The sequence below is a fragment of the Harpia harpyja genome, chromosome Z (genome assembly GCF_026419915.1).
Source record: "Harpia harpyja isolate bHarHar1 chromosome Z, bHarHar1 primary haplotype, whole genome shotgun sequence".
Taxonomy (NCBI): Eukaryota; Metazoa; Chordata; class Aves; order Accipitriformes; family Accipitridae; genus Harpia; species Harpia harpyja.
Window position 1 is genome coordinate 74,994,048 of NC_068969.1, and position 26,928 is coordinate 75,020,975.

The 26,928-nt window shown below is 39.0% G+C and overlaps 1 protein-coding gene across 1 annotated transcript in view; it reads left to right on the forward strand.

The window, feature by feature from the left end:
• The first annotated feature begins 572 nt into the window (after positions 1-572).
• The window catches only part of LOC128136311 (guanine nucleotide-binding protein subunit alpha-14), a 94,674-nt gene continuing 68,318 nt past the window's right edge, over positions 573-26,928 (forward strand). The window contains exon 1 of the mRNA XM_052775617.1: positions 573-730. Within this exon, the coding sequence (XP_052631577.1) occupies positions 610-730 (121 nt within the window). The 5' untranslated portion in view covers positions 573-609. The remainder of the gene's footprint in view (positions 731-26,928) is intronic.

Below are 26,928 nucleotides of genomic sequence, written 5' to 3' on the forward strand. Positions count from 1 at the left end.
AAGCCCCAGGTAACGGGATTTTACAGCACTAACCTCTCGGGTCGCCCCTCTGCCCTCCGGCGGCCTCAGAGGGAGGCGAGAGCGGGGCGACAGCGTGCTGCCCGCGGGCAGGCAGCCCCCCCCTCGGGCAGGCAGCCCCGGGGTGCCGAAGCTCCCTGATGACAGCTAGCCTGCCCTCCCCCTCCGGCCTCCTAACTTTCCCCGACGGGTGTGTGTGCGCGGTTTGGGGTGGGGGTTTTTTTTAGTTATTTGAGGGGTTTCTGTGTGTGCGTGAGGGTTTTGTTGTTTTAAGTAAGCGGCTCCCTTTGCCCCCCGGCGCCCCGCAGTGCCCCTCGCCGCCCCCCAGGCTCCCGGCGCTGGGGGAGGAGGATCGTTCCCGCCCCGCCGGAGCAGCGGCCCGGCCGCGCCTGCCGCGTCTTTCATCGGCGGGAGGAGGCGGCACGTGCCCGCCCGACCCGGCCCCTCCGGCGGCGGGAGGGGAGGCGGCAGCCCCTCGCCTGCCTCACCTGGCCTCGCCTCGCTTCGCCTCGGCACGCCGCGGCGGGGCGCGGCCGGGGACGGCTTTCCTCCGCTCCCCTCCGGCGGCGGGAGCCGGGGGCGCCGGTGGCCATGGCCGGCTGCTGCCTGTCCGCCGAGAAGAAGGAGTCGCAGCGCATCAGCGCGGAGATCGAGCGGCAGCTGCGCCGGGACAAGCGGGACGCCCGCCGGGAGCTGAAGCTGCTGCTGCTGGGTGAGTGCGGGCTGCCGCCGCCGCCGGCGCCCACCTGCCCCGGGGCGGGGAGACACCTCGTCCCGGCGGGGCTATGCCCGTTTGGAGGTCTCCTGCCGGTGCAGGCAGCGACTCGTTTGAAGTTTCTGCCGTCGCTGCCCGGCGTGCGGCCGGGCTGGGGAGGCGCGGCAGATTTCCGCAGCCCTGCGCGCGTAGGTCTGCTGCCCGGGTGGTTTTTCTTTCGAGAGACACCGAATCGAACCCGAACGTGCCCAGGCACCGTGAGGAGGCCACGGTGCCGTGGTGCGGCGCCGTGGGTGAAAGATAGCTGCAAGCTCAGGAAACGGTACTTAACACGCCTTGCCCTTACGCGTGGACTGTCCTGTGCCTGGGCGAGCACGGTGGGTTTTGAAGCCGGTATGCCCAGCACCCTGTTGAAGGCCTCCCGGTGAGGAGTGGGGAGAGGCAGTACCAGCCAGCCTGGCCCAGCCCACACGCTTCGGTTTGGAGCATCTCTTCTGAGACACCATTTTCTACATCAACCACTTGACTTTTTCAATGAGTGCGGTGTCACTGGTGGTAATTAGGCTTGGTGGAGGTGTTGGTGAGAGCTCTGGTGCAAATGAAGTTGACAGCTTTAAGCCTTTCTACCTGTTGATTGCTCACTCCATCTGGATGCCAGACCCTCCTACGACAGAGTTCCTGCTGCTCTGATACCGGCTGGGGGGGAAACTAAGCCCACAGCAGTGGCTGAAAGAAAACAAGAAACTTGGAACCAAGTTCTATTTTCTGATAGAAAATCTCAAACTAAGGTGAAGCAGCCTCAGTCTAGGAAGGTTTTATGTTCCTGTGGCAGCTGTTTGTGACCAAACAGCTCGATGCAGAAGCTCTCAGGTGTCAAAGGTCCCTGGGCGGGAACAGCTTCGCTTGCTATAGCCAGTGCCAGAGGAGAAGTCTATGTATGTAGTGCAGCAAGTCGGTGAGCTAGCGCTAACGTGTGCTAGTGCTAACAGTCCCTTGCTAGAGACTCTGACATCATCTCTGCTGCAGACAGGTCAAGATACAGCAGCTTGCATAAGGTACCTCACCAAATAACCAACCAGGCTTCAAATACTAAGTTTTTACGAAGACTGAAAAGAACTGTATATCAGAAACTAAGTTTAAACAGGCAGCTCTCAATGTTGAATTACAAAATGTTTATAACATGAAACTGACTTAAAAAAAAAAAAATGAAAATCCAAAATACTGACTCACCCTCAGTGCCGTATGTCTGGTTTGCCATTGCCTTTGCCTATTACCTGTGTAGGTATCTGTGGCTGACTGATGCAACAGTCTAAACTAATGGATGTTGGATTTTGGATTTTGCAGTGAATTGTCTGTTAAAAACTCCTCTAGTGCAATGTTTATCTGTGTGGCTGATGTCTTGAAAGATTGTGAAGTAACTTTTATTCCAATTTGCTTTTCTTCAGTATAATGCTCTACCTTTATGCAATTTAAATGTCACAATGTTTACTGTTTTCACACTTTCTCCTCTGTTTGCTTTTGGGATACCACATACTGTGCAATGTTGCTTTGCTTTAACTGAAAACACTGCAGCTTGGTCAACATTGTTGAGTCATGGTGGGGAGAGCCAATGGATGACCAGCCCTGAGAGCTTGGTTCTGGAGTCTGGATTTCTCCAACCCTTGAGTTATTTAGTTGAAAACATTTTTCATAGCTATCTCAAAGGAAAGCTTTGTCTAGCTTAAGACTTAGGTTTGATGGAGAAATTAGAGTGAAATCGCATGCCCCTATTAGCCATGAAGTCAAATGAGGCTATTGGTTTGTTTTGAGGGCAAACCTGTCTGTTACAATGCTTGAGTCCAAGTTTAAAATTGTGAGCAACTGTAATGTCACAGCTTTAAAGGGCAAAATTAAGTTTGACTACTGTCTGCGTTCATCTGCTGGTTTTTGTTGCACCATAGCCACCTTCTCCTTCTTTGAAAAACACTTTATTTGCTTGTTGTAGTGCAAAACCAAGATGGAAAACCTCAGGTGGAGCAGTAATATTAATCACTCACACAAAAAGACTGCAAACCTGTTGAAGAAGCAGTATGCTTTCAAAGAAGAGACCTTTCAAAAGCACTCATCTGTGACAGTACTCATAGGTCTTGAGGGAATACCAAACCTTTTTTTGAAATTACCTGTTGCAATAAACAAACTAAAACTTTGTTCTGACCTGGTGGGACATGACCAGTATATGTAATACTGTAAGAAGGGTAACTTGTTTACGGTAGTAATTAAGATATTTTCTTGAATATGGATGTAACCATGTACATCCAGATATTGCAAATATACTTTAGAAAGTGTAATTTGAAGCATGTAGTTCTGCTCAATGAAAGGTAAAAAGGTATCTTCTTGTCTGGCAAGCTTAGCAGTTCCTTTAGTCTTTTACATGATAGGTACAAAGGTGGCCATTCTGGATTATTATCCCTCCAGCAATGTTTTGTTGTCAAAAAACAGATCTTCAAGGCATGATGCAAGAGTGGCATAAACATGACTTCTCTCCCTTCCCTAGCCTGTACTCTCAGCTTCCAACTGCTCCTGTCTCAGGAGCTTCCTGAGTCACATGGGGGTTCTGAGTTTTCAGCAACTCCCAGTGGATTGCTCTTCCATGCATTTATCTAGCATCCTTCTGCCATCCACAGCATGTTGTGGCAGGAGATGGTCAGCTTACCTGTGTTCTGTGTCAAAACCCACATCCTTCTGTTTTTGATTGGCCTATTCCTCTTATTTAAAACTTCTTAATATTTGTTTTGAAAGAGAGCAGACTGTCAGGTGCCTATTCATTCACCGCCATGCCTCTTCTGGTTTTACAGACCTGTTATATCCCTCTTCAGCCACCTGTTTTCCAAGTTGAAGCAAGCAAATGATTTTTTTCTTCAATGTGCCTATGCACATGCATGGCAGCGGTGTGCTCATGAAGGGGGGTATAATATATTTTGAAATCTTGATCGTTCTTGAGAAATATACTGGGAAATGGCTAGGGTTTTGGGCGTTTTTTTTAAACATCAATTTTCATTGTTACTCTTGAGTATCTGTTCCCTACTTGCGTTTCATTTTCCTGCTTTGCCTTTTTTTTTCCACTTTGCCTTTGTTTTCACTTTGCTTTTTTTTGCTTTGCTTTTTTTTGATTTTCTTTTTTTTTTGCTTTGCTTTTTTTTTTGCTTTGCTTTTTTATTTTTGCTTTGCTTTTTTTTTTGCTTTGCTTTTTTTTTTTGCTTTGCTTTTTTTTTTTTGCTTTGCTTTTTTTTTTTTGCTTTGCTTTTTTTTTTTTGCTTTGCTTTTTTTTTTTTTGCTTTGCTTTTTTTTTTTTGCTTTGCTTTTTTTCCCCCACCTCTCTCCCCGCCCCTCGTCAAATGCATCTGGGTTTCCCTCTTGACAGTGTTTGCAGACTTTGGATAGAGCTCAGATTGTTCCATAGTGCTGAGACCTTTTGCAGAATGGACCCCATTGCAGGCATTGTGTATTCCTAAATAAAGACCCCATTAAAACCTCTTAATTAAAGGGATTTGTTGCTGGGAGAAGTGGGTATATTTTTAACAAAACCAAAACAAAATAAATTTAATGGCTAAGAAGGCTAACATATTTTTTTCCTGGTAGCCTATTAGAGGACATAATAATTTATGAATATATACCTAAGTTATGATTGTGAATAAAACTTCAGTGTAAAACCTCTAAGCATGGGGAAGATAATGCTGCTTATGAATACACATAAGCATCAGACTGTGAACTGTGGAGGTGAGCTCAGGTGGTCCTGCTGAAGGCCCAGGAGGGCCATCTCAAGTGGGTTTTCTTCCAGCCTGCATCACTATAATGGCCAGGTGTGGAGAGGGTCACGTTTGACAGGCAGAGTCAGTTCTCCATGATAAGCCATGTTAAGATAGAAGAGCTGCTCTTTCTGTATAATGCAGAGAGATACTTTTGGGGGCAGTAATCCACAGCAGTTTTAAGAAATGATATAAAGGTAGTAGACTGGCAGTACATTAACTCCTGACTGGAAGCAGGAAGATCTCCAACCAGACAAGACTATGACAGATTCTGGTGGAGTAAGATTGCATTTTAGATAGACATGCTGTTGTAGGCCTTCAGTTTCTTTTAAGCACCTGGAAAAGTTTACATTGATCATATCACATGTGGGTTGTCTATGAACCACTTTTTTTTTTTTTTTTTTTTTCTGTCTAATTTTAGGCCATGCTTTGGCAAGGAAAAAGAGCAGAAAATAGAATCAGGGTTTACTGAAAGCTTTGCTGTCATGCATGGGACACTGTAGTCACTTAACAGTTTTCCCATTTAAAACATAAGGTTAACAGAAAAAAATCATGAAGCTGTAAGACTGAACCACGTGATACCATCATTCACTTTGGAGTTTCTAAGGGAGTAAAGGAATTGACCAGCACTGCTTTTTACATTTCTCAGAGAAGCATCCTATATTTAGAGAGAGAGTGATCACAAGGGTGTAGATTTTGACTGGCTTCTAATTGCAGCAGGAAGTCCTATGAAGGCTCATCTGATTCTGAGGATGGGACAACGGCCTGAAATATGTGATAGAGTCCTTCCGTGGGATCTATCTTCCCAATTATGCCAAAAAAGAATGAGTTTCTAAACATACTCAGCTACAATCTAGTATGAAACAGTCCAGTTTTACATTTTCACTTATAGCTGGGTGTGTGGACAGAAGCACTGTACTGAACCAGGAGCTCCCATACAGGTAGATGAAGTGCTTTCTGGAATTCATTGCAGTAGCAAGACATCTCTTTGGACCTTTTGTTTCCTTAAAAGAAGTCATTACGTTTCTATAGGAAGCACAATTAATCTCTCTGAGAATAGGGAAGTTCTAGATGTGTCATCACGGTTAATTTTTTTGATACCACTGGGCAGGCTGACATTCAGGTATGTGGTAAAAGACAAATTATATTTCTGAATAGTGGCATAGGAGTAAGAAGGCTGTCTATGATGAAACCGATTTGAATTTGCGCAAGTCAAAAAGATACAGAGAAAGGAAATATATCCATATCAGGCTACTGATGGTAGAGTCCATCTTCCCCCAGTCGTTAGTAGATTTGTCCATGTTAATCTAAACCAGCAGGCTGTATAAATTAATTAAAAAAAAACATATTTGGATTTAATGTAAACTCAAAGAGGCAAGACCGAGCATATAGAAGAAATAGCATTTTTTTCTCAGTACACTAATGGCTTTGCATGTTAGTTTTTCAGTTTTCTGCTGTAGCTTACTCGGTTGTAATTACCAGAAACGTTTTACTCTTCCGTTTTACATGTGGGTTTTATGCATCATTTTTATTACTGTTGGTAATCAGATCTGTCTGTGGGGTATGAAAGGCTGGTGAAAACCTTAAGGGCTGAGACAGAGCTGAGTTAATCAGTGAGCGTGACTGTACCCGAACCCATGTGGGTGTTGGAGGGCACAGTCAAGGCATCTCAGCCTGTGCAACTCCATAATTCAGGGCAAATACAGACATGAGAAAAACTGCTGCTGTGCCTCAGCTGCTCACTGTTAACTGGCAATAATGGCTCTTGGTTTGTCTTCCCAGGATATGTGTGCTAGAGAAGTGCATATATCCTAAGTCGTGAGGGCATATCTCATAGCGATTGCTTGTTTTTCAGTGGCCTTCCTACTCCAAGATGTCTGCCTGCCTTTGTCAGACATATTTACTATGTCTGTGTTGGCTTCTGTGAATAGATTTTATAAAAAACCAAGGAATCCCTCTGCTTATCTACCTGGTAAATTTGTTCTCTTTCTTGCCTATCTGTTTGAAAATTAATACCAAGAAGCAATAGTGTAAAACTAATCTAGCTTGAATAGATGCAAAGAGAGCAGGCTGTCTTAGTTTGAAGCATAATATTTTGAAGTGAATGTGGTTAATTCTTGTTTATTTTTTTTTAGTAGTTTACTAACACAGGATTCCCAAAATCAAGTCTAGAGAAAACTGATGCAATGAACAAGTGCTGGGTATGCCTTGAGATTCTGATTGTGTATTAAGGTTTCTAAAAGTAAATGAGATAATCCATTTCTTCAGAAGCTAATCTGAGCAAATACTTGATACAAATCAATTTCAGTAGCCACAGGCTTCATCATGACAGGCAGTTGTAGAATATTTATAAACTGTTTGGATTATGCATGGCTGACTGGCATCATGAAGTCCAGATACAATGTAAGGATATGTAAGAACAGCTCTATCAGTGTAAAAATACATCTTCATTCTTAATTATTTCTGAATCAAGTTACAGATAGTTAGATCAAGGTAGCATCCTTTTTTCAAATTAGAAAAACTCCATGTGCTTTGGTATTGAGAACCTGATTTTGCAGGGCTGACAGCGGACTGGTCCCTGGATGAACATGCTGGGTGGCAAAACCAATCATAATTTATAGCAACTAACACAAACCTTTGCTGAGATTTTTACCCATCAGTATGTGTGTCAAGTCAGTAATTTTAATTGAACTGGATTTTATTTCTGAGAAAGGTATGTTTAAACTATCAAATGATAATTCTTGAATTCTCCCTATGTACCTGTTAATTAAAACAGCCTTTCTGCTCATTGAATAGAACAGTTTAAACCTTTCTCTTGGCATTATCATTATGCAATTTGAAATGTTTTAAGTATCATATAAAGATAACATTCCTTTGTTTGGAAGTTTAGCAAAACGATCATTAAATGTCAGCGCTTTGTGCCAAAAACATTTTTTTTTTTCCTTCACTGAGTATTAGTTGAAAATGCCAGTTATTTTCCAACTCTAGTACGGTCTCTGCTTCATTTTGGGAGAATTTAACTGTTGTGTTTATAGTTGATGCCATCATTATCAAAACATAAAATTTTTTTTTTTTAAATGTTCAAAGGGGTAGCAGTTACTAGACAACTAGTAGCAGTTGTTTTAAGATAAAACAAGCACAACGTTTTGAGGAGGAAAAGGATCACACGGCCTTGCTGCCTTTGGTTTTGTATTAACTGGTATCCAAAATCCATGAAGCATTACTTTGGGAGAGGAGAGATTAGTAGTGAAGAGATGAGGACATGATCTGCTGAGAATGTTTAGTACCTGTAAGGTCCCAAAAAGGTAATTCACTGAAAGGAATAAAGTGACAGCCCTGCAATTCTTCTACAAAGTGACATCTTACTATTGACCACTTTGGCTTTTTAGTGTACCGTCATTTTTTGAGATAGCTAATGTTCATTCTTCATGTTCCTTGAAGGTAGCAACAGAACAGAATAAGGGGGAAAATGCAATTTTTGTTTTTTTCTGTGATTGCTATCATAATAGGAAGATAATTGAATATTTTTTTCATTTCATCCCATCTGGCCTTGTTTCCAAATGAACTAATAGCATAAGAGGCAAAGCAAAATTAGAATTTTCTGAAATGATTGTTTTACTTAAAAGGAAGGTTAGTGTGTAGTATAATGTAATCATCTTTACCGTTCTGAAAGAGAAAGAGTGAAGAAATGAACAATTATGTTTTTATGATAATGCTAATCTTCTGTTAACTGCCAAGTGATTCTTGTTAGTATTGCCTTCAGATTACTTCCCTTTACCGTATTTGCTTTGTTGTTCTTTGCATAAGTTACTGCATTTGCCTAATATCAGTGGAAAGAAGTAAATCGAGTAGTATATCTTTCTGCTTTGAAACTGAAATACAAGGACTAGCTTAAACTAAGTGCTCAGGGTTCCACAGCTCCCCTGTTATGCAGGAGCACCATGTATGAAATACCAGGCACTGAACGGATGTAAATGAACATGGGAGCTTATACATTGCAAGCTTTGAATTTGAAGTACTGAGGAACTACAGCTTAAAACCAAAGCCTAACTCTTGGCTGAATTTCTCTTTCAGCAGCAGTGGCTGAGTGAACTAAGCAATAAATTGTTTCATTTGCACAAAGCAAACCCAATAGTGCATACATTCATTTTATCTAATCTGCTGTGGTTCCTACGGTCTTTGCTATGGCTTCAATACTAACCCTTTCCAAGTGAACGACCTGTTTGACTGTTCAACTACATTAATAAATTGCCCTGTAATATCACAATCACATTTTGCTCATAAAGTTTAACTAGATCTGATAAAATGATGATCTACTGCTTTAATATTCATAAATATATCTAGCTGGCTAGCTTCCCTTTCACCTCCAGAATAATTTACTATGAATGAAAGCACCCGAAGAAGGCAAGGACTGCTGTATGCTATTCCTTTACTTTCTTTTTCATGGTTTAAGGGTGGCTGTACCATGTCTTTATTGATTCATAGCTACTATTAAACACACTTTTTCACCAAAAAAAAAATTTAGCAAAGTCTGTCATGGGGCACCAAGTCCCTTTTTTTCCCCACTACATAAACAGAAAACCTCTCCAAGTAATAGATGTTGATTTTATGTCTAGCAAGTGCTGATCCATGACAGATTAGTGCTTGGCTTCCACTTGAGTGTGAGAATCATATAAAGCCACTATTAATTTTATTCCTTTTTGATTTGTAAGAGCAGATGATCGGTTTGAACAAACAAATGCTTCTGAAAGAGTACTCCTGTTGGAAAGAATAAAACATAAAAACTAAAATATTGTCCTGGGAAATAGTTTAGCTCTAGGTTATGCAGTGAAATATTAAATACAAACTTTAGTTATTATGTTTTCCTTTTCACTTTTTACATTCTCTAAATCGGTTCCAGGTCTAATGATTTCCTCCGCTGAAGAAAGCAAGTTCAATCATTTTTTTATGAGTAGTAGCATACAAATTGCTGCCTCAAGAACTGTTTGTTTAAGATGTACCTTCAAAGCCCTTGAGATTGATTTTTGCCACTTCCTAACATTGTAAATGTACTGTGTTTAATTTAATCTCTTTAATTTGGATAGTCATCTAAGCATGCAGCTTCATTTGCAAACATGAAAAAGGGATCAGAACTCATTTGGAATTTGTTTTCCAAAGGATGTAGATATAGCTTGCTTTGCATGCAGAATGCATGTTGGAAGTTTACCTTGACTACATCACTTTTCTCTGGCTTCAGTTTGTTTTATGTCTTTAGATACTGCTGTCTTTTTTTTCTTCTTTTCTTTTCTTTTCTTTTTTTTTTTTTTAAATAATTTAGCTCCTTTGAACTTCATTTAAAAGCTGTTGCATGTAGCTGCCTCTGCAAAGTAAGTTTGTGAGTCAACATCACTGAAAGAGAAAATTCTGAAAAAATTTTTGAACTGTTTTGGGTCAGGCACCAAATATTTGTAAGTACGTTACTTTACAAATATATGTGAATATTTTCAGCCTCAGTGGCATTAACAGTTACTTTTAGGCTTGTTTTGGATGGAGAAATCAACTTGCTGATGTGTCTTGAAGCCTCTTGTTAGCCCAATTGTTTATAAACCTGAGTACTGAAAAAGCTTACTCAAAATGTGCATTTGGGTTTCTGCTCAGAAGGGTTGTCATGTTGCGCAGGTTGCCACTTTCAATATGCTAAAAACAAAGTTAAAATTTGATTCAAGTAAATAAAATCTCATTCTAAAATTAAAATCTGATTACAATAAAGTGCATACGAAATCCAAGGAAGGAAATAACTGGTAAATAACAGGTAACTACTAATCCATTTTATCCAAGTATTTTCCTTTTTTCAGTCAGTAAATTGATCTAGCCTGCAATTTAAAGGGCTCTGAAGAAAGATTTTGATTTCTTTGCTTAGCAGATGACCAGAAAAAAAAAAAAATTGAAAAATTATGTTGTATTGATGACTTTTATCACTGAAATTTCCATTCTCTATCATATTTAATTGCTGAAACTTAGCACTAGTTCACAAACTTTTTTTGGTTATGTATTTTAAACTTTGTGTTAAGTGGCCTTCGAGCAGTCTTGTATCTTAATACTTTTGTGTAGTTACTATGCTTTAACTCACATCTGTTGCATGTATAAAATTCTGTGGAAATTTAGAGTAAGATTTTGTAGATATAACTTTATTTGAAGTATTTCTTGAAAGGGTAAGGTAATTTTTCAGTATACCTAGCAGAGTGTGGTTTTCTACCATTGCCCTTTGCCACTTCTCAGATTATTTCTTGATGTTTGACTGTTGACTGGATCTCTTTGTTTCTTTCTTAAATAGGGACAGTAATCTGCTTTTATTTATCTGAAATATTGTGTCTTACAAAGTCTTCTAGCAGTTCCTATGGAAAGCAGTTTGCAATACCAATGCTAAAAGTACTGTAAGATATAGTTGAAAATGAATGTGCCAACATATGGCAGACTGTTACGGAAAAGCTGTAAAATTTGAGTTTATTTACATCAGAATCATAGAACAATACTACAATTTCTTGGTTGTTCCAGTTTCCACTGTTGCATAGTCAACCCAGAGTGATAATTGCAGCATAGGAAACTTTGAAATTATTTTTCCATCACTTGTATTGGCAAATTTTTCACTGGTGTATGAGTTCAAAACAGAGCACAGAGAGGGAGCATTTTTGATGTAAAACATATACACTTAAAGCAAGTATTATAAAAAACTGTGTGAAAAAAATGTTAAATGGTAAAAAGTTAATTATATAGTTTTTTCCAGTCTGTGCTTAGCACAGCAATGTTCAAGTTTCAGATACTTAAAGTTATGTGGCTTTGTCCAAAAAAGAAAGAAAAAGGATGTGTGTTTAGTATCATGTTTCTTTTAAGTTTTGTTTTAGGAAAATTAAATATGAGGCCCCTTTTACTCAGGTAGTACAAATTAAGTATACATGCTCTTAAACAAAAAACAAAACATAAAGGCCAACTTCATTAGTTGTGATTTTGCTTCTGTTTTCTCAAATGTCCTTTTAGAAAGGTGTCCTTTTCCAGTTGATTGAATAGTTGCTATTTTGTACCTACCTTCTAATAGTCATACTCTTCTAATAGACTCATCATATGAAGTAACACAGGGATGATTAACTTTCTCTAGATAGTGTTCTGCACTGTAAATAGGAAAATAACCTGTGCCTGAAAATGAACGGCTAAGTTTTTTTTCTTGGTGGCCAGAGAGAGTAGGCTTTGCTGTCTGAACATAGTATCTTCTGCTGGTAGTAGTGGTGACTGTATATGTATTTTAAATTAAACTCAGATTCATTTATTTTAAATATATTTACACTGGTTCTATTTAACCTACAGTTTCATTGGCCCAAGCCATAGTTATGAAAAAAACTGTAGTAGGAATGAAGTCCTGCAGCTTTGGTAGGAATCAGTTTCTTCTGTGTCAAAATACATTCTGTGTTTCTCATTTCACTAGAGGCAAAAATTGTGTGAATGATAATGTGGGAGATGATGCTGTCTATCATATTGCATATTGACTTATTTCCAGGCTTTCAAGCACTGATGTTCTTTCTGCAGGCAGACCTTTCAGCATGTAATGCAGGATTCTCTCTTGAAAACTATCCTTGCCATACAATTAGGATTACAGGATGTTTTCTACAACAGTAGTGTGGGTAAGCAGATCTTTGCAAGAACCTTTGTGCACAGTGACACTGCTGTTCTTTATCTTCTCTCATCATTATGGAATTTCAATGTGATTATATTAGGAAATTTGATTTAGCTTAGAGAATTATTTTTCAAAACAGTATTCCAACTTTCTAAGAGAAAAATGAGTGTGCTTGTAATGAATACTGAATATAAGTTAATAAAATTTCATTAAAGTTCAGGAATACTTTGAGGTATTTCATCATTGAAGTTCTTTTGGTTTCCTCAGTACTGAAATAACCATTTCTACTATGAAAACATTAGTTTAATGATGACATCTTTTTCTCTCTCAATGTTGAGCTAGAGCTGAAATAGCTTATTGGAGATACCTTCATTTGATATCTTCAAAATGAAGGTATATCATGGAAGAAAAAATTATTGTAAAACAACATTTAAGTAAAAGAAAGAATGGGTTGTTAGATGTATTACATACTTGTAATGTTTTGTGATTCCACTGTTAGTCCCAGGACTCATGTAGTTAATTTCTTTTAAATGTGATTACTTTTCCTAGTGCCTGTACTTGTGCTCATCTTTTGCTGAAAAAGCATTAGAACTTCATGCAGAGCATCTTGGAAATATCTGTAGGTAGCCACTGGTTGGGAATTGCATGGAACACTAACTGAAAAGCAAAACAATTTAAGTAAATAAAAATATGTGTCACAAATTAAGCCCCCCCCCCCCTTTTTTTTTTTAAACTTCCAAGTAAATACTTTTTGTTCCTAAATATTTCCAGGGTAATTGTGCTAAGCACTTATCCATAATTGTAATACACATTTTAAAAAGCAAATTAGTTCCCAACCTGATATATTTTCTTTGGTAGGAAAGGCCAAACAATTCATTTTAGCCCTTAGGACATACCCATTTCACAATTCCTAGCTTTGTGTTTGACATGAAAATGTGTTTTTTGTAAAAACTTGGCATTACCCAAGCAGGAAGCTTTTATGTTTTACTTGGTTTTATTGTTACTTCACAATCCAAAAGCCATGTGTCAGCCTGTCTTTTTTCTGAGGTAGCACCTTCTGTGACACTGTGCTATGTAACCTCCAAGCAGGAGCCGGTATTTTTTACTTGACAGACACATAGGGGTCCTAATTTCCAGATGAAGTTCTTAAACGCTAGCACAATGGATGTCAAGACAAGGATTTTGCAAACCTATGTTTGGGAGGAGTTCCTGCCAATCCCATAGTGCAGAGTTGCCACACCTTTACTCTGCATGTGTGTTAGTGTACTGTAGGTTTTCCTCCCCATTCCCCGCCCCCCCAGTCATAGAGCAGTGTGAAAACTGAGTAGATGAAAGCAGTTTACTTCACTGGAAGTTTTCACTGGTTATTAAACTTTTTTTTTTCTTTTGCTTCATAACTTTTGCGGTGTCAAGCCTTTTAAATTCTTTGTTACCTGCGAGTCTTGCCATCTGCATGTGTACAGTCACCTCCCAGCACAGCTGTATTGGCAGGCTGCTGTAAAATGACAACTGAAAAGTCCAGTTCTTATTGCTAAGAGAAAGAAGAAAGGGAGAGAACGTGTTGCTTAGAATTACAAGCTGACCTGAGTACTGGCAGTCTGTCCCTGAGATTAGATAGGTCGTAATTTCCCATGCAAAGGAACTGAGGCCCTATAAAATCTCAGAATGGCAGTTTATTTAGGGTAGAGCTGCCTACCATCCTATTACTGCATGAAACAGAGAGATTTCAAACCTCTGTTCTTGTTTTGAAATTGTTTACATGCTGAAACTCCAGGTAGGAGAGTTAAAGCCAGTTCTAACAGATTTACAAATATGTCTTCTATATAATGCCAGTAGGCCCAGTGAAACTTAGGGGAATTTAGATGTTCAGGTGACATGAGAGCTTTTTTTACTTAAGGGTGCATTTTTTTTTAAATAAAATGAATCATTAATTGGGTATGTTTTTAAAGGATAGCAGCTTTTTATAAAATTGTTTTTCATTTTAACATAGAATAGTCTGTTATTATACTCAGTGCAAAGTATGCTATTTAGTACTTTTAAACTTAATGCAGCAGAAATTTCTTTTCATGAGATTTACTTATCTCTGCAAAAATAGAAAAATTTAGTTTTAAATTTGAAGTTGTTTTATTTTGCACTATTATGTCTTCGTTTTATTCTTGTTTTTTATCAATGCAGTCATCAATGATGTTTAATTTGGTAATCCCTCACACTTTAAATCCTGCATCTCTCATCAGCTAATTGTTGTTAATACCTAGATATTTGAAAATCCCAGTTTAAGTGCTGAGAATGATAAACAATGGATCTTTGGGGGATTGCATTTTACTCAAGTTTTTTATTTGGCTACATGGACAAATAGCTGGTGCCCTGTGGAATGCAGACTGAACAGAGAAACCTGCTTAGTACTTGTAGAGTTTTTATTTTAATGCATGTATGTAAAGTCTTTCACACTTTTGAGCTTGTATCTGAGGTAGAGGTACACACATTACATACAAAACAGTATTTCTGGTATATAGAGGATTGATAGAAGTATGATGATAATGGCAAGGGAATGGTGGTACAGTATTTCACTGGCATGTTTCAAACCTTAATTCACATGTTTTGAATTATGACTTATGAAACCAGATGAGATGGAGAGACTGTGTATTGATACTATTAGCATTTAACATAAAGAACATGTAGTAGTCTAATCATAGAGGTCTAATATTTTGCTGCTTTGGAACAGATTAGGACACTATATCTCTTACCACTTTCTGAGGAAAATACTGTGTCCATGACCAAGTATACTGTTGTATGAGTCTATTTTTTAATTATTATTTTCTGGAAAAGTTACTGGGCATTTTGGAGCTCAGCACTTCTCTGCTAGTAACATTTGCTGTAATCGGGCTCTGGTTTTGATCAGTTGACAGTGTTCGTTTGGACCCGTCTCAATAAGATCAGTAAGTAAATTTTATCCTAACTGCGTGATTTGTCTAAGTACATATCTAGCATCTGTTAGAGCAGTTGAATGGCTTCCACTGTGCTCAGTATGCTTTGGACTTAAGAGTGCAATCCCTAACTAGTATGTATTTTACCTAGTAATTTACCATTGCTAGGAGTAATTGTGTGGCTATATGCTGGAATAAAATACATACTTTATCACTTTTTACTTCATAAAACTCATCTAAGAGTTATCTGTGTTCACATGTACAGTTCAGGGAGATGTGTGGAGATATTTTTTAATGCTCATGTATTACAAATATTTAAAAGACCTTTGGTAACAGTAGAAATATTCTCAGAAACTCCTATGAAGGCTGCTTTGATTAGATGAAATAATTGTAACTCAGGTTACTTAGAAGCTACAGAAGACCCCTGCCTGAGACTTTAGTATAAGTATGATTTTTCTGAGAACAATTTTGTTTGACTACCTTTCTGAACTGGCTGCTCCTTTATGACTTCTCTTTTTTCATGGGCCACACGTTAAACCATTTCTACCTTCCTGGCAAATGACTGCAGAAGTAATCTTTACCAAATTTATCTTGTCTTTTAAATTGTTGTTTGGCTATTTATCTGTTACTTCTAGTTCTGGAGTAGGGTTTTGTAGTTGTTTCTTAAGTGCTGTACATACTGTATATTGAAAAGGCTAGCTATATGCTTGTTTTATGTAACCCTAAGGGGCCTGCCTGTATGCATCTGGAGACTATATTTTTCTTCACTGCAAACCATAACCTTGAGATCTGAGTTATGGTCATTTCCTTAGGAGGATTAACAGTCTGCATTTCAGGAACTCTGTTTTATTCTCCTTTTTGTCTCTTTGATAAGATCCATCCAGCTGTGCTCAATTTAATACAACAGCCACAGGAAAGCAAATACTAACAGGTTGACATATGTTTATATTCTCTGGGGGCCAGGGTATAAAAGATAATTCTTACTGTAAATTCTTTTACTCTTCTTTGGGGAGGAGTGAGGGGCATCTATCGCTTTGCCCTTTGAGTCCAAATGTTAACTGTTTTGTTTTCAGGTTACAGTGTTTTTGGTTAAGCTTACAACCCCAAATCCTGTTTAGTTTTTTTGCCAGTTTACATGGATCTATATTATTGTATTCCAAATGGATTTATGTTATTGTATTTGCATGTTAGCTGATACAGTCACCTTTTAAAGTCCCTTAAGAAATTTGTAATAATTTCTTCTTATACCTACTATCTTTTGAGAAGTTCTTCAGCCTCTTGATTGCCCCTGAAAAACAGTTCCCTTTCATAGTATAGCTGTATTTCTTGGCTAAGGTGTAAGTTTGCACAACACTTTCTATCTTGGTATTAATCTTAGCATTCACATAATAAATACAAGTGTTCCATGAGGGCTTTCAGCTGTTAAAATTAAGCTTAAGAAGGATTCAGAATCAGTAGCTGATTTTTGGCTCCTCCTTAGGTTCTTGGCATTAAACTCTTGTTCTGTTTCTTAGTTTTGCCCTACAAGATCCTGGCTTCTTTGAGATTTGGCAATGGTTGTATGTTCAAAGCCTAAGCCTGAATTTAGAAGTTTGAACATAACACATGTTGGATAACTATGTGTTTGGCATTAGCAGCTGTGGAGAATGCTGTAAGTGTAAGGGCCGCTTAAGCTTGAAGGAAGGATGTTAAGTGTTAACTAAATGTGTACAAGTGTTACATAATTTGACACCTTAATTTAGTGATCAAACTTGCCATTGTGGCAGTACCTGTTGGGATGTAAATCTAAAATGATCTGTAAAATGGTGAGGGATATTATGGTCATAAGTGGTTGCAGATGGTTGGACAGGCATGCAACAGCATGTGGCCCCTTAGAGAAACCAGAGTCATTGTCAAGGAATTGCAATAGCAAGTTACTGTGTCTAATGTGAGACTCACTGCAAAAGCCCTGGTTTTGATGCCTTCGTGCCCATAGAGTTTCACTGAAGGACTGCGTGGCATTATTCAGTGAAGGCTATCTGGGAATTGATTGCATCTAGTAAGTGATACCATTTTGGATTTGATCTGCTGCAGTACTGTTTGGGACCTGGTTCATTAGGTGCAGTGATGTGGTCCTCTGGGTCTGGGAGAATAGTCTGGTCTCAAATCAGAGATTTTGGGGGTAGAGACAGGAGGTTGGAGAATTGTGTTCCTTGGAGTCAAATTTATTTTTTTTTAACAGCTCACTGAAAACAGCAAAACTAGGAAAGATAGGGTTTTCACCAGCCTACATTAATTCACATTTTCTTTCCCTTGCTATGCTATAGAATTTTAGTAAGGCGTAGGTTCAGACACTTTTCCTAGGTAACCTCACAGAAATGAAGGCATGACAAAAAAGGCACTTGCATATGTACAATTGTATGTATTGTTTGTATGCATACACATACATAGACACACACGTCAAACAATGGGTGCTGCTCTTGGGGGCTTCTCACTTTAAAGCTGTATATTTAGATCCAAAGTGATTAACTTTAGCAATGTCCTACACTTTCAAGCAGTGGTTTGAGAGCTTGCTTGTGTATAGCAAGTAAGTTGCCACGTTGAAACCACAAACAGGCATGGGCTGCTTCTCTGTGTTCTGACGCCAAAGCTTGAAGTGCAGTAAGGAGATTACTAGGTTTCTTGTGTGGTAGCAACCTCAACTCTGGAAATCATGCCTGTGTAGGATCTGAATGGCAGGTTATTAGCTGAGGCGTGGTGGCATTCAAAAATGACTCTGCTACTTCTGAATACTAAGGGTACTAAGTCCAAACTGTTCCAGTGTGTGCATTTGTTGGATGGAGTCTCCGCTGTCTTGCTATGTTCTCACCAGGTTCAGTTACCTGTAGCAGCAACAACTTGCTAACTGAAGAAATAGGATTCTTTGAAGCACCTAAGGATAGATTAAGGGGCTGCTACAGATGAAATAGCATGAATACCATCATCTACTTTTCTTGGCTATTTAAAAATAACTTGGGAATAATTGCCCTATATTTCTTCACCCTTGTAAATGGCTAGCAACATTTTTTAATTCTTGATGGGAAAATAAAAAACTAGAAACTTTTATTGCTGTTTGTTAAAAATCAGGAAAAAATAGTCATTTTGAAAGCAGATTTTGCTAGGATTTATTATTGCTGGTTTCTAAAGCTTCCTGTAACTTAATGCAGATACCATGCTCATCAGCTTGTTCTCACAATGGAAGACTGCCATGGTGTACAAAGATCATAGCTGTAAATAATGGCTGTCATACTATGATGTTAGAGTTTGAAGCTATGTAAGGTAACTTTCAGAGCTTGCTTTTATCTATATTAATGTGGTGTGAGTATGGATTTATCCCCATTCACCTCTTCTTCCCCAATAATATTTCAAAAAGAAAGCTGTGGATCTGCTGATTCAGGGAGGACAAAAAAAGTGGAGGATGAGGACAGTCTTTATAATTGGCAGTTAAGATTAGTATGTGGGGGTTGGTTGGTTGGTTGGTTTTGACTAGCCACAAAGTTTGTTTCTGGCAATGCGTAATCTTACTGGCAGACTCCAAAATCCCTACCTGCTATCTTTTCTGATATATAGTCAGCCTTTTTTGACCAGCAGTAACTAAATAATACTGTCAATCAAAAAAAAAATCTGTAGGAAAATAATAGATCTGTAATGTGTGGTCCAAAAATCTACACTAAATTTGGGTGGTATGCAGAACTGGGTGTGCAGGAGCTGTGCTTTGATCCCACTCAGCCTCTTAGGAGACTGTTTCCATTTAGTCACCACTCCTTCTCTAGGTAAGATCCTATTCTGTCCATCTCCCAGAGCTGTGCAGGACTGATGGAGTTCAGGTTGTTCTCTTGTCCTCTTTGTGACCCAAACAGCTTTTTCAAGATCAATATTATTTTGGCTCAATGGAAGTTTTGTACAAGGTGCCCCTGCCTCTGGGGACAGGGTTTCAGTCAACTTCTAGATTCTCCCTACCACACTACTGTGTTATTTTGGGCTGTGTTTTTATCCACCCAGTCATAGAATCACAGAGTCATGGACGTTGGAAGGGACCTCTGGAGATTGTATTGTCCACACGCCTGCTCAAAGCAGGGTCACCTAAGGCAGGCTACTCACTACTGTGTCCAGTTGGGTTTTGAATATTCTCCAAAGATAGAGACAACCTCCCAGGATAGACTGGTTGCGTGTTCAGTCACCTTCACATTAAAAAAAGTTTTTTCTTATGTTTAAACAGAATTTCTTATATTCCAATTTATCGTCCTGTCATTGGGCACCACTAGAAGAGTCTAGCTCCATCTTCTTTAGTCTCACCATCAGATATTTATGCACACTCATAAGACATCCCACTGAGACTACTCTTCCCTCTAGGAAACAGTCCCAACTTTCTCAGCCTCTCCTCATATGAGAGATGCTTCAACTTACGGGCCCTTCACTGGACTCACTCCAGTAGGTCTTTATCTCTGTTATAATGGGGAGCCCAGACCTGGATCCTGCACTCCATATATGTCTCACCAGTGGTGATTAGAGTGGAAGAATCTCCTCCCTCAACCTGCTGGCCACATTCCACCTAATGCAGGTCAGGATGCTGTTGGCTCTTGTTCAACTCGGTGTCCACCAAGACCTCCAGGGTCTTTTCTGTCCTATTACTTTCCAGCTGGTCAGCCCCCAGCAGGTACTGATGCCTGGGGTTGTTCCCTCCCAAGTGCAGAGCTTTGCATTTCCCTTTGTTTGAACTGCATGAGGTTCCTGTTGGCCTAATTCTCCAGCCTGTTGAGCCATCTCTGAATGGCAGCACAGCCATCTATTGCATCAGGTTTTCCACTACTTTCCAAATTGTTGATCTCTCAAAGATATTGTTGTCCCACAAGCGGGGTTCAGTACCCGCTGTGCAGTAAGCCAATCATACACACAGAGCCGAGATATTTATTTATTTCATGTCTGTGCAGAGTTGGGTGCCAGGTGATGACTCCACAAAGCCAGCGCCCCACACCAAAGAACTACAATGTATTTATTCTGTTACATGGTTAGTAAAAACCCACCTAAATTTACATTCTTTGGTTAGTAGTCACTCTCTCAACTATTATTGGCCAGTTATATTTGAATTAGTCTGGCTTGCTATGTAAATTAGCACGCATGCACCTTGCAGGTGGTGGTGAGAAGCAAGTTCTTCCAGCCTGGAATTGAGTCGGAGGTCGCGATCTTGCCCTGCCACCTTTACCTTTCCCCCTGTTCATGCTGCTTTGGCAATTGTCTGGCCTTCGGGGCCTTCTGGGGCAGGATGTTTCCTTAGTTCCCTCTTCAAGGGCATAGTCATTAGCAAAGCCTGCATCATTTATACAAAGTAATCAGGCTTGCATAGTGAAGCTATCAAGTTATGGTCCTTCTTAAAGGACAGTGCATCATGTTTAACCCTGAATTGCACCACAGCTACACTGTAACTCAAACATATAACTATAATATAAGCTACTCATGTTTAGCAGACAGAGCTTATTTTAGGTAAACCTCAACAGGCATGAGTTCTGTGCCATCCGGTTCAATGCTGGCAAATGTAACAATTTAGAGACACTTTTCCCTTTTCTTCAAGTTCTACCCTTCTTGCAGTCAGCAGTGCCAGACATACTTGTGAAGAGTAATCTGGTAATGCTTAGTAAATGACTTTATCACAAATACATGGCATTGTACTGGTCTTAAAAAGTTACGAATGCCATCATGGAGATGAACTTTAGCAAGGAAACTGCCAAATGCTGAGTTTTAAAATAAAGTAAGAGCTGTAAGAAATGTATCATACAAATAAAAACATGTCTTCTCCTCTCTAGCAAACTTTAATTCACTGGTAGAAACTTATCCACAGCTGTCATACCCACTTAAGCCAGAATTAGCAACTACCCCCCAAATGCAATGAGCTATGATTTTAAGCTTTTCATATAATAAGGAAGGTAAATCCCTCAGTCATGTTGCCTCAAGCCTTCAAAAGACTGATAAATAAATAAGAAGGTGGTGATAGCTTAAAGAAAAAAACTAAAACATGGGAAGTGTGATATGTTTGCTATTCAAGGACTGTTTAGATTATGTGTACTCAAGGTAAAGCTTATGCAGTTAAAGATTCTGCTTATAATAGAGGATGCTTAAGGCGTGTTTGGATAATAGTCAAGGCATCAGATAACAGATATTTCAGAGTCACAGACTTGCTAATTAAGGACATACATCCTCCTTCATCATTGAGAAAGGAGGGGTTGGCAAGAGAAACAAAGACCTTGGTGTCCTCAGATGACACATGACAGTAAAAGGACAAAAGGAGTAGGAGTATTCTTCCCCAAATGACCACCGAAGACCACCAGAGTCCCCCACGCAGGTGTAGAAGACTCTGGGATGACTGCTCAAGAGAACAACATATGAATATGCAATAGTTAGGAGGAATTAATGTATTAGATAGGCGTGGTGTTTTAACTGTAGTGTGCAAGTATGAACTGAAAACCTCAGTAGGTGTGCTTGATTTGTGGAAATCTTCCACCTTGCACTGCGCAGAATAAAGCAATGTCTCTTCTCTAAACATACTTTGTGTATTTTGGGACTTACTTTCTGATTGGGTAACTACATGGTCTAGAGTTTGGGCCCTATACTAGGGAACTTCACGATACTATAGCATAAAATTGACAGACACATACACACAAGTTCTACTGAAATTTTTTTTTATATCATCAGCTGACTGCTTGTGTAAGTTCATGTCCTGCTGGCACAGGCAATGAGTGTTAGCTTTCTGAATACTGACTCTTCTTCTTGAGCTAGAGGGGAAAGGACCAGAGAAAAGTCAGCCACTTAAAGTCCCTTTGGGCTAACTACCTAGAAATACCAGCAAGTCTCCAAGGAGTCACCAGCAGGGCAGCCTAGAGTCGATGAGATGTTCCTTCATTGTTAATATATGCCCTTCATGTTTAAAAAGAAAGTGTATTGATAATTTCTTAGACAACTGGGAAATTTTCCATGAACAGTAAAATGGAGGCTTACAATGGGGAGATGTGGGGGAAAAAAAAAAAAAAGCAGCAAAAAAAAAAAAGGCAAAAAAGCAGCAAATCATTTCCAGCTATATTGCTTTCAAAGGAACCTTCAGAAGCGAGGCAATAGTCTCTACATTTTTATCTTTTCCATTTAAAGAACAAAAATGTTACTGTTTTTTCACTTGGTTTTAAAGTTAGGATAACATTCAGCATAATTTTCTATAGTTAGACTACTTTTTGTTGATTTGTTTTCCTGTTCTGCTTTGAAGTTGAAGTTCAAATTTGTGTGTGATCAGGAAACATCTTACTCTGCCACAGCCACCCTTTTCATAATAAACTTCTCCCCTGAAAATAAGATGTTGCTATAGTTCTTTAAGTAGTTCTTGTGTCCTGGAACAGGAAAGGCGATCAGGCATATTTAATCTTTGGTTATGTAAGTAGAGTTGCAGCATTTCTTCTTATGGGATACTGTGATATGTTGGGCGGAGCACAGAGTTTGAAAAATAGAATTGAAATGATAGATATAAGCCCACAATATTAAAGCTCCCTTACCAAGTGGATTTCTTAGCTCAAAGCACAATATTATGTTATTCAATGACAGGAGGAAAACTCCTGTTTGAATTGTCAAAAAGTTAGACCCAGTCCATCAGCAGATCAAACTGGTTTTTTATGGGTTTCTAGAATTTATTCTGTTTCAGTTGGACTCTGGCACAACCTAGGCAAAAATAGATTTTTTTTTTTTTTTTTTTAGAAAAGTTTATTTTACAAAATATTCTATCAAAAACTCTAAAGCCTTTTTAAAAATCCAATTAGATAATCCCCATCACAATTGATTAACAATTTACTTAGCATCCCTAGTGATGGCAGATGACACTTGAGTATGGTTAACTTCTCCAAAACTTCCTATGTTCTTTGGCAAATTTGCAATGTAAGGAATTTCCTACTCTTCTTAGTTTACACTTTTGTAAGATACATGCTCTTAACATGTGCTACTGCCAAGTACCACGCAAGAGATGCCTAGTTCAAGGTGTTTGATGATGCTATAGACTTATGGAGTTGCTGCATGCTTTCTACTTCCTCAACAGCAGAGAAGCCCTAAAGGATTTGGAGATATTTTGGCCCTAGGATGTGAAGTAAGAGGAGAGCATGGCTGGAATGGGATTTTGTCTTTGGTGGTGCATAGATAACAAAACTGGAAGTTAAGACTGAAAGAGTGAAATTCAGGTGGCGTTTGCATTTGTCATTCAAAGACTGTGTCAGTAAACCTTGCTCAGTTGCAGTATAGTTTAATGATTCAAAGCTATGGGAGATAAAAAAATGACTAAGACGACTGTGGAATGGCCTTTCAGAAAGTTATTTCACAGCCAATAGTGTTTGTCTGCTTTGTATAAGGTGGCAAAGTTAGAAGAAATGTGTTGAGAACAATTTTGTATTTTAAAGATGATTTGGTTTCAGATTCACATTTTGGATGTCAAATTTGTTGTTTATCAGCAGCTTGATAAGAAAGCTAAAACAGGTCTTCGTCTTCTGTATATACTTAAGTACTGTCTTCCTGAAATGCGATTTTGTGTCTTTTCTCGGAGTTATATATAACCACCCATAACAGAGTCCTGCGTTCCCTGCATGGGGCCGTGATGGCAGTTGGAATTGGGATTCTCTCTTTTTGGAAGTGAAAGAAAACGTAACAGGAGGCTACAGCAAACTAGCCTCCTTGTGTTCAACAGCACAAAGTGCTAATATAAGGTCCAACTAATTAAGGACAATATCAGAAAACATTTTAGAAAAACAATTTGCAATTTATGTATTTGAGCAATATATTATTGGATCATACAGGGTGGGAGACTACTTGTGATTTAGAGGGAAGTCATGAGTAATTCATGGTAGTTTGGTTTGGGTTTGTTTTTTTTTTTTAAGTTATTTCAAGCAAGAGTCTAAGTCTCCTATAAAGTCAAGAGAACTTAGGTTGCTAAATTGCTCAGAACTTTCAGAAGCAATTAGGCTCCATTCTCAATGGAGGGAAAAAAAGAAGGTGATCCTGGTAGTTAGACTGTTAAATTTTGGAGGGAAACTTCTTCTATTTTAATCAAGTGCTTACTATATCAACCTATATATGCTTATAAGATGACCCAGCAAAACTTTTGTGTAGTTCTGAGGAAGTCCTGATAGATGAGTGTTTAGACTAGGCTGCAAATTGATCTTCTGACAAAGTTCAAAGTGTGTGAATGCTGAGTGCTGCTGATCTCCCACTGCTTTTTGTCTCATGAGTAACTTGGTGTTTTGTTTTTGTCTCATGTACCACAGGGCTTGTCCAGATACTCCCACACCTTCCTTGGGTTTGTGCCAAATACACATGCAAAAGGCCGATGTTCAACTCTGCAGTCACCATTCTCATGTCACTGAAGTAGTTTGTATTTCACTGGCGGTGTGCGTACCAGAGCTGAGATCCCTTGAGGAAATACTTCTTGCAGTCAGAGCTGGTGTAACTTTTATTCTAAGAGAATAAGGATGCCTTCTGGATGTGAAGTTTTTACTGTCCTTACATAGTGAGGCAGAAGTGCATTATGGCTTCTGATTTCAGATCTGGTTTCCAGATTCTCTCCTGTCTTCACAGCTGATTTAATTAATGTGAAGAATATAAGCAGTGAACATGACAAGCAAGTATCTTGATTGCATTTCACCGTGGTTTTGGAAAGATCTGCTACCAGCGCTGCTGGGAGGACATAGAGGATATCTTTTGACAAATCTAATGCTACTTATGGATACAAAGTATTTAGCTGCTGTCTACATAAAGTTTTTTTCGATTCTAGCTAGACTTCCCTGTGTGGTGGTTTTTTGTTTTAATCTTTTTATTTGTAAGCACCTTTTTACAACAGCATAATTGTCAGCAGCAGCTGAAATTAAAACTGGTTGTCATATGCTGCCACTCCTATTTTGCCTCTATACCAATGGCATCTGTAACTGGAGCTATGTAAAGAATAACTTTCTCTCCTTCTGCCATGTTAAAAAAATTACTGATGCATTCTTGCCATCTTTTCCTTGTAGCTAAAGAGAGCACATTATTGTGGTTCTTATAATTCTTCAGTGCAAGTCTGTGTTTCCTGATAATACTAGATTCCTCCTAGGCTTTTCTCTCTGTCTTTAGTTTTAAAATAATCTGGCAGAGTAGGGAAAGCAAGAAACAAAGAGATGAAAGACTGAACACACACTCAAAATCACTTTATGATGTGGATGGGGAAGGAAGGAGATGCACATAACATTTTAGTGGTGGTAGCTTCCAAATGTCCTAGGAGCAGGGAGCTACTGCCACACCGGTTAGCTAGACACGGTGGACCTTGTGTTCTGCTTGCCTCTCACAGACGCACTAGTGGAGGCTCGCCTTGCCAAGTGACTGATCAGCTTTACTTGCTGTGTTTCTATACAATGCAGAACGTGGGTGCTGCTGTCACAGAACCTGTAGAAAGGGGAAAGGAAGTGTTGAGATTGCAGCTTTTTGGGGGGCAGGGAGGGAAGTGAGGGGGGCATTGCATGTGCTAAGCAAATTAAAAAGTGGTGTTGTGAAATGCAGTCATGCATTTGCCAGCTTTAATAACTTGTGTGCCTTGTTAATTCTAAATGCTTTAAAAATGTTTAGAAGTTGCTAAGTAGCTGCTGTGACAGCCTAAGTTTGTAATGTAAAAAGTCATATGCACTCACTGTCCTTAAGGAGTACAAGCATATGAATTAGCAGCACTGGAGCTGTCCCCTCCACCCTTGCCTTTCCATACACCATGGCACTGATTCCTTGAGCACCGACACTCAGTTTTGACATGTCTGTTGTGACAATGCAGGGAAGGAGTTCTGTTTCCCTAAGCAAAACCATGCATTGGTTGTATTGGTTTTTGGAGGCTTCTGCCTTCAGAAGTCACGTGTGGATTTCAGGAACTACGTTAACAACAGTGTTAGTTGTTAGGGTTTTTTTTCTACTGTTATTGAGAGTGAGGGTTTTCAGGATTACAGGGATTTTATGATTAATTTACAATCACTTTCAAAGCATTGGGATGAACATTTGTGAAGAAAAAAGTTGTCCTACCACTGAATATAAGAAATTGTTGTCTTCGTAGCAGTTATCAAGGCCAATGCTGTACAGAGTGCAGAAGAGATGAAACTCAGAGTATGATTCTTGTTGGGATTTATTCGTTTATGGTAGATGAGGCACTTAACTAGTTTGTTTTGTCACTTGCATTTGTACTGGCCCCATTCCTTCCACTAAGGACTAACAGGGTATAATCTAGCAAGATAAGAGCATGGATTTGGAGTTCTTGTTGTATGATGAATTTTGTCAGTTTTAAACAAGATTTTTCTTGTGTTTAATTTTTGTTCCTGCTTGTTACAGTACTTCCTATTACACATATAACACCAAGAATATAAACTGTTACTGGCATCATCCAGGACATCCTGCAGCAGCAAAAGATTTTCTATGAGGAAGCTGTTTCACTGTTTCATTTTATTTAGTACAAAAAGGGTCTTTTAAAATAAATTAAAGAAAATATATAAAGTTGAAATTAAAAGAATACATTTCCATGGTAAAAACTGGTTGTTATCTATTGTGAAGATTGAGAAATCCAGGGAAATAGGGAAATTTGGTTCAAAGAAAAGATTAGAGTATACATTTTGTTCTTTTTCCTTAAACATGCGTTTGTTCTGTCAGATACATAGTCCCAGTTTAGCGTAATGGAATGCGAAGCCTGGGTTATCTCTTGAAGCTCTTGTAGCCCACAGAGATTTACTTATTAGTGCATAGCTACTTTTTCATTGCCAGCTGAGGGAAGTGGAACATACAGCACCCATGGAAAACACGGGTTGC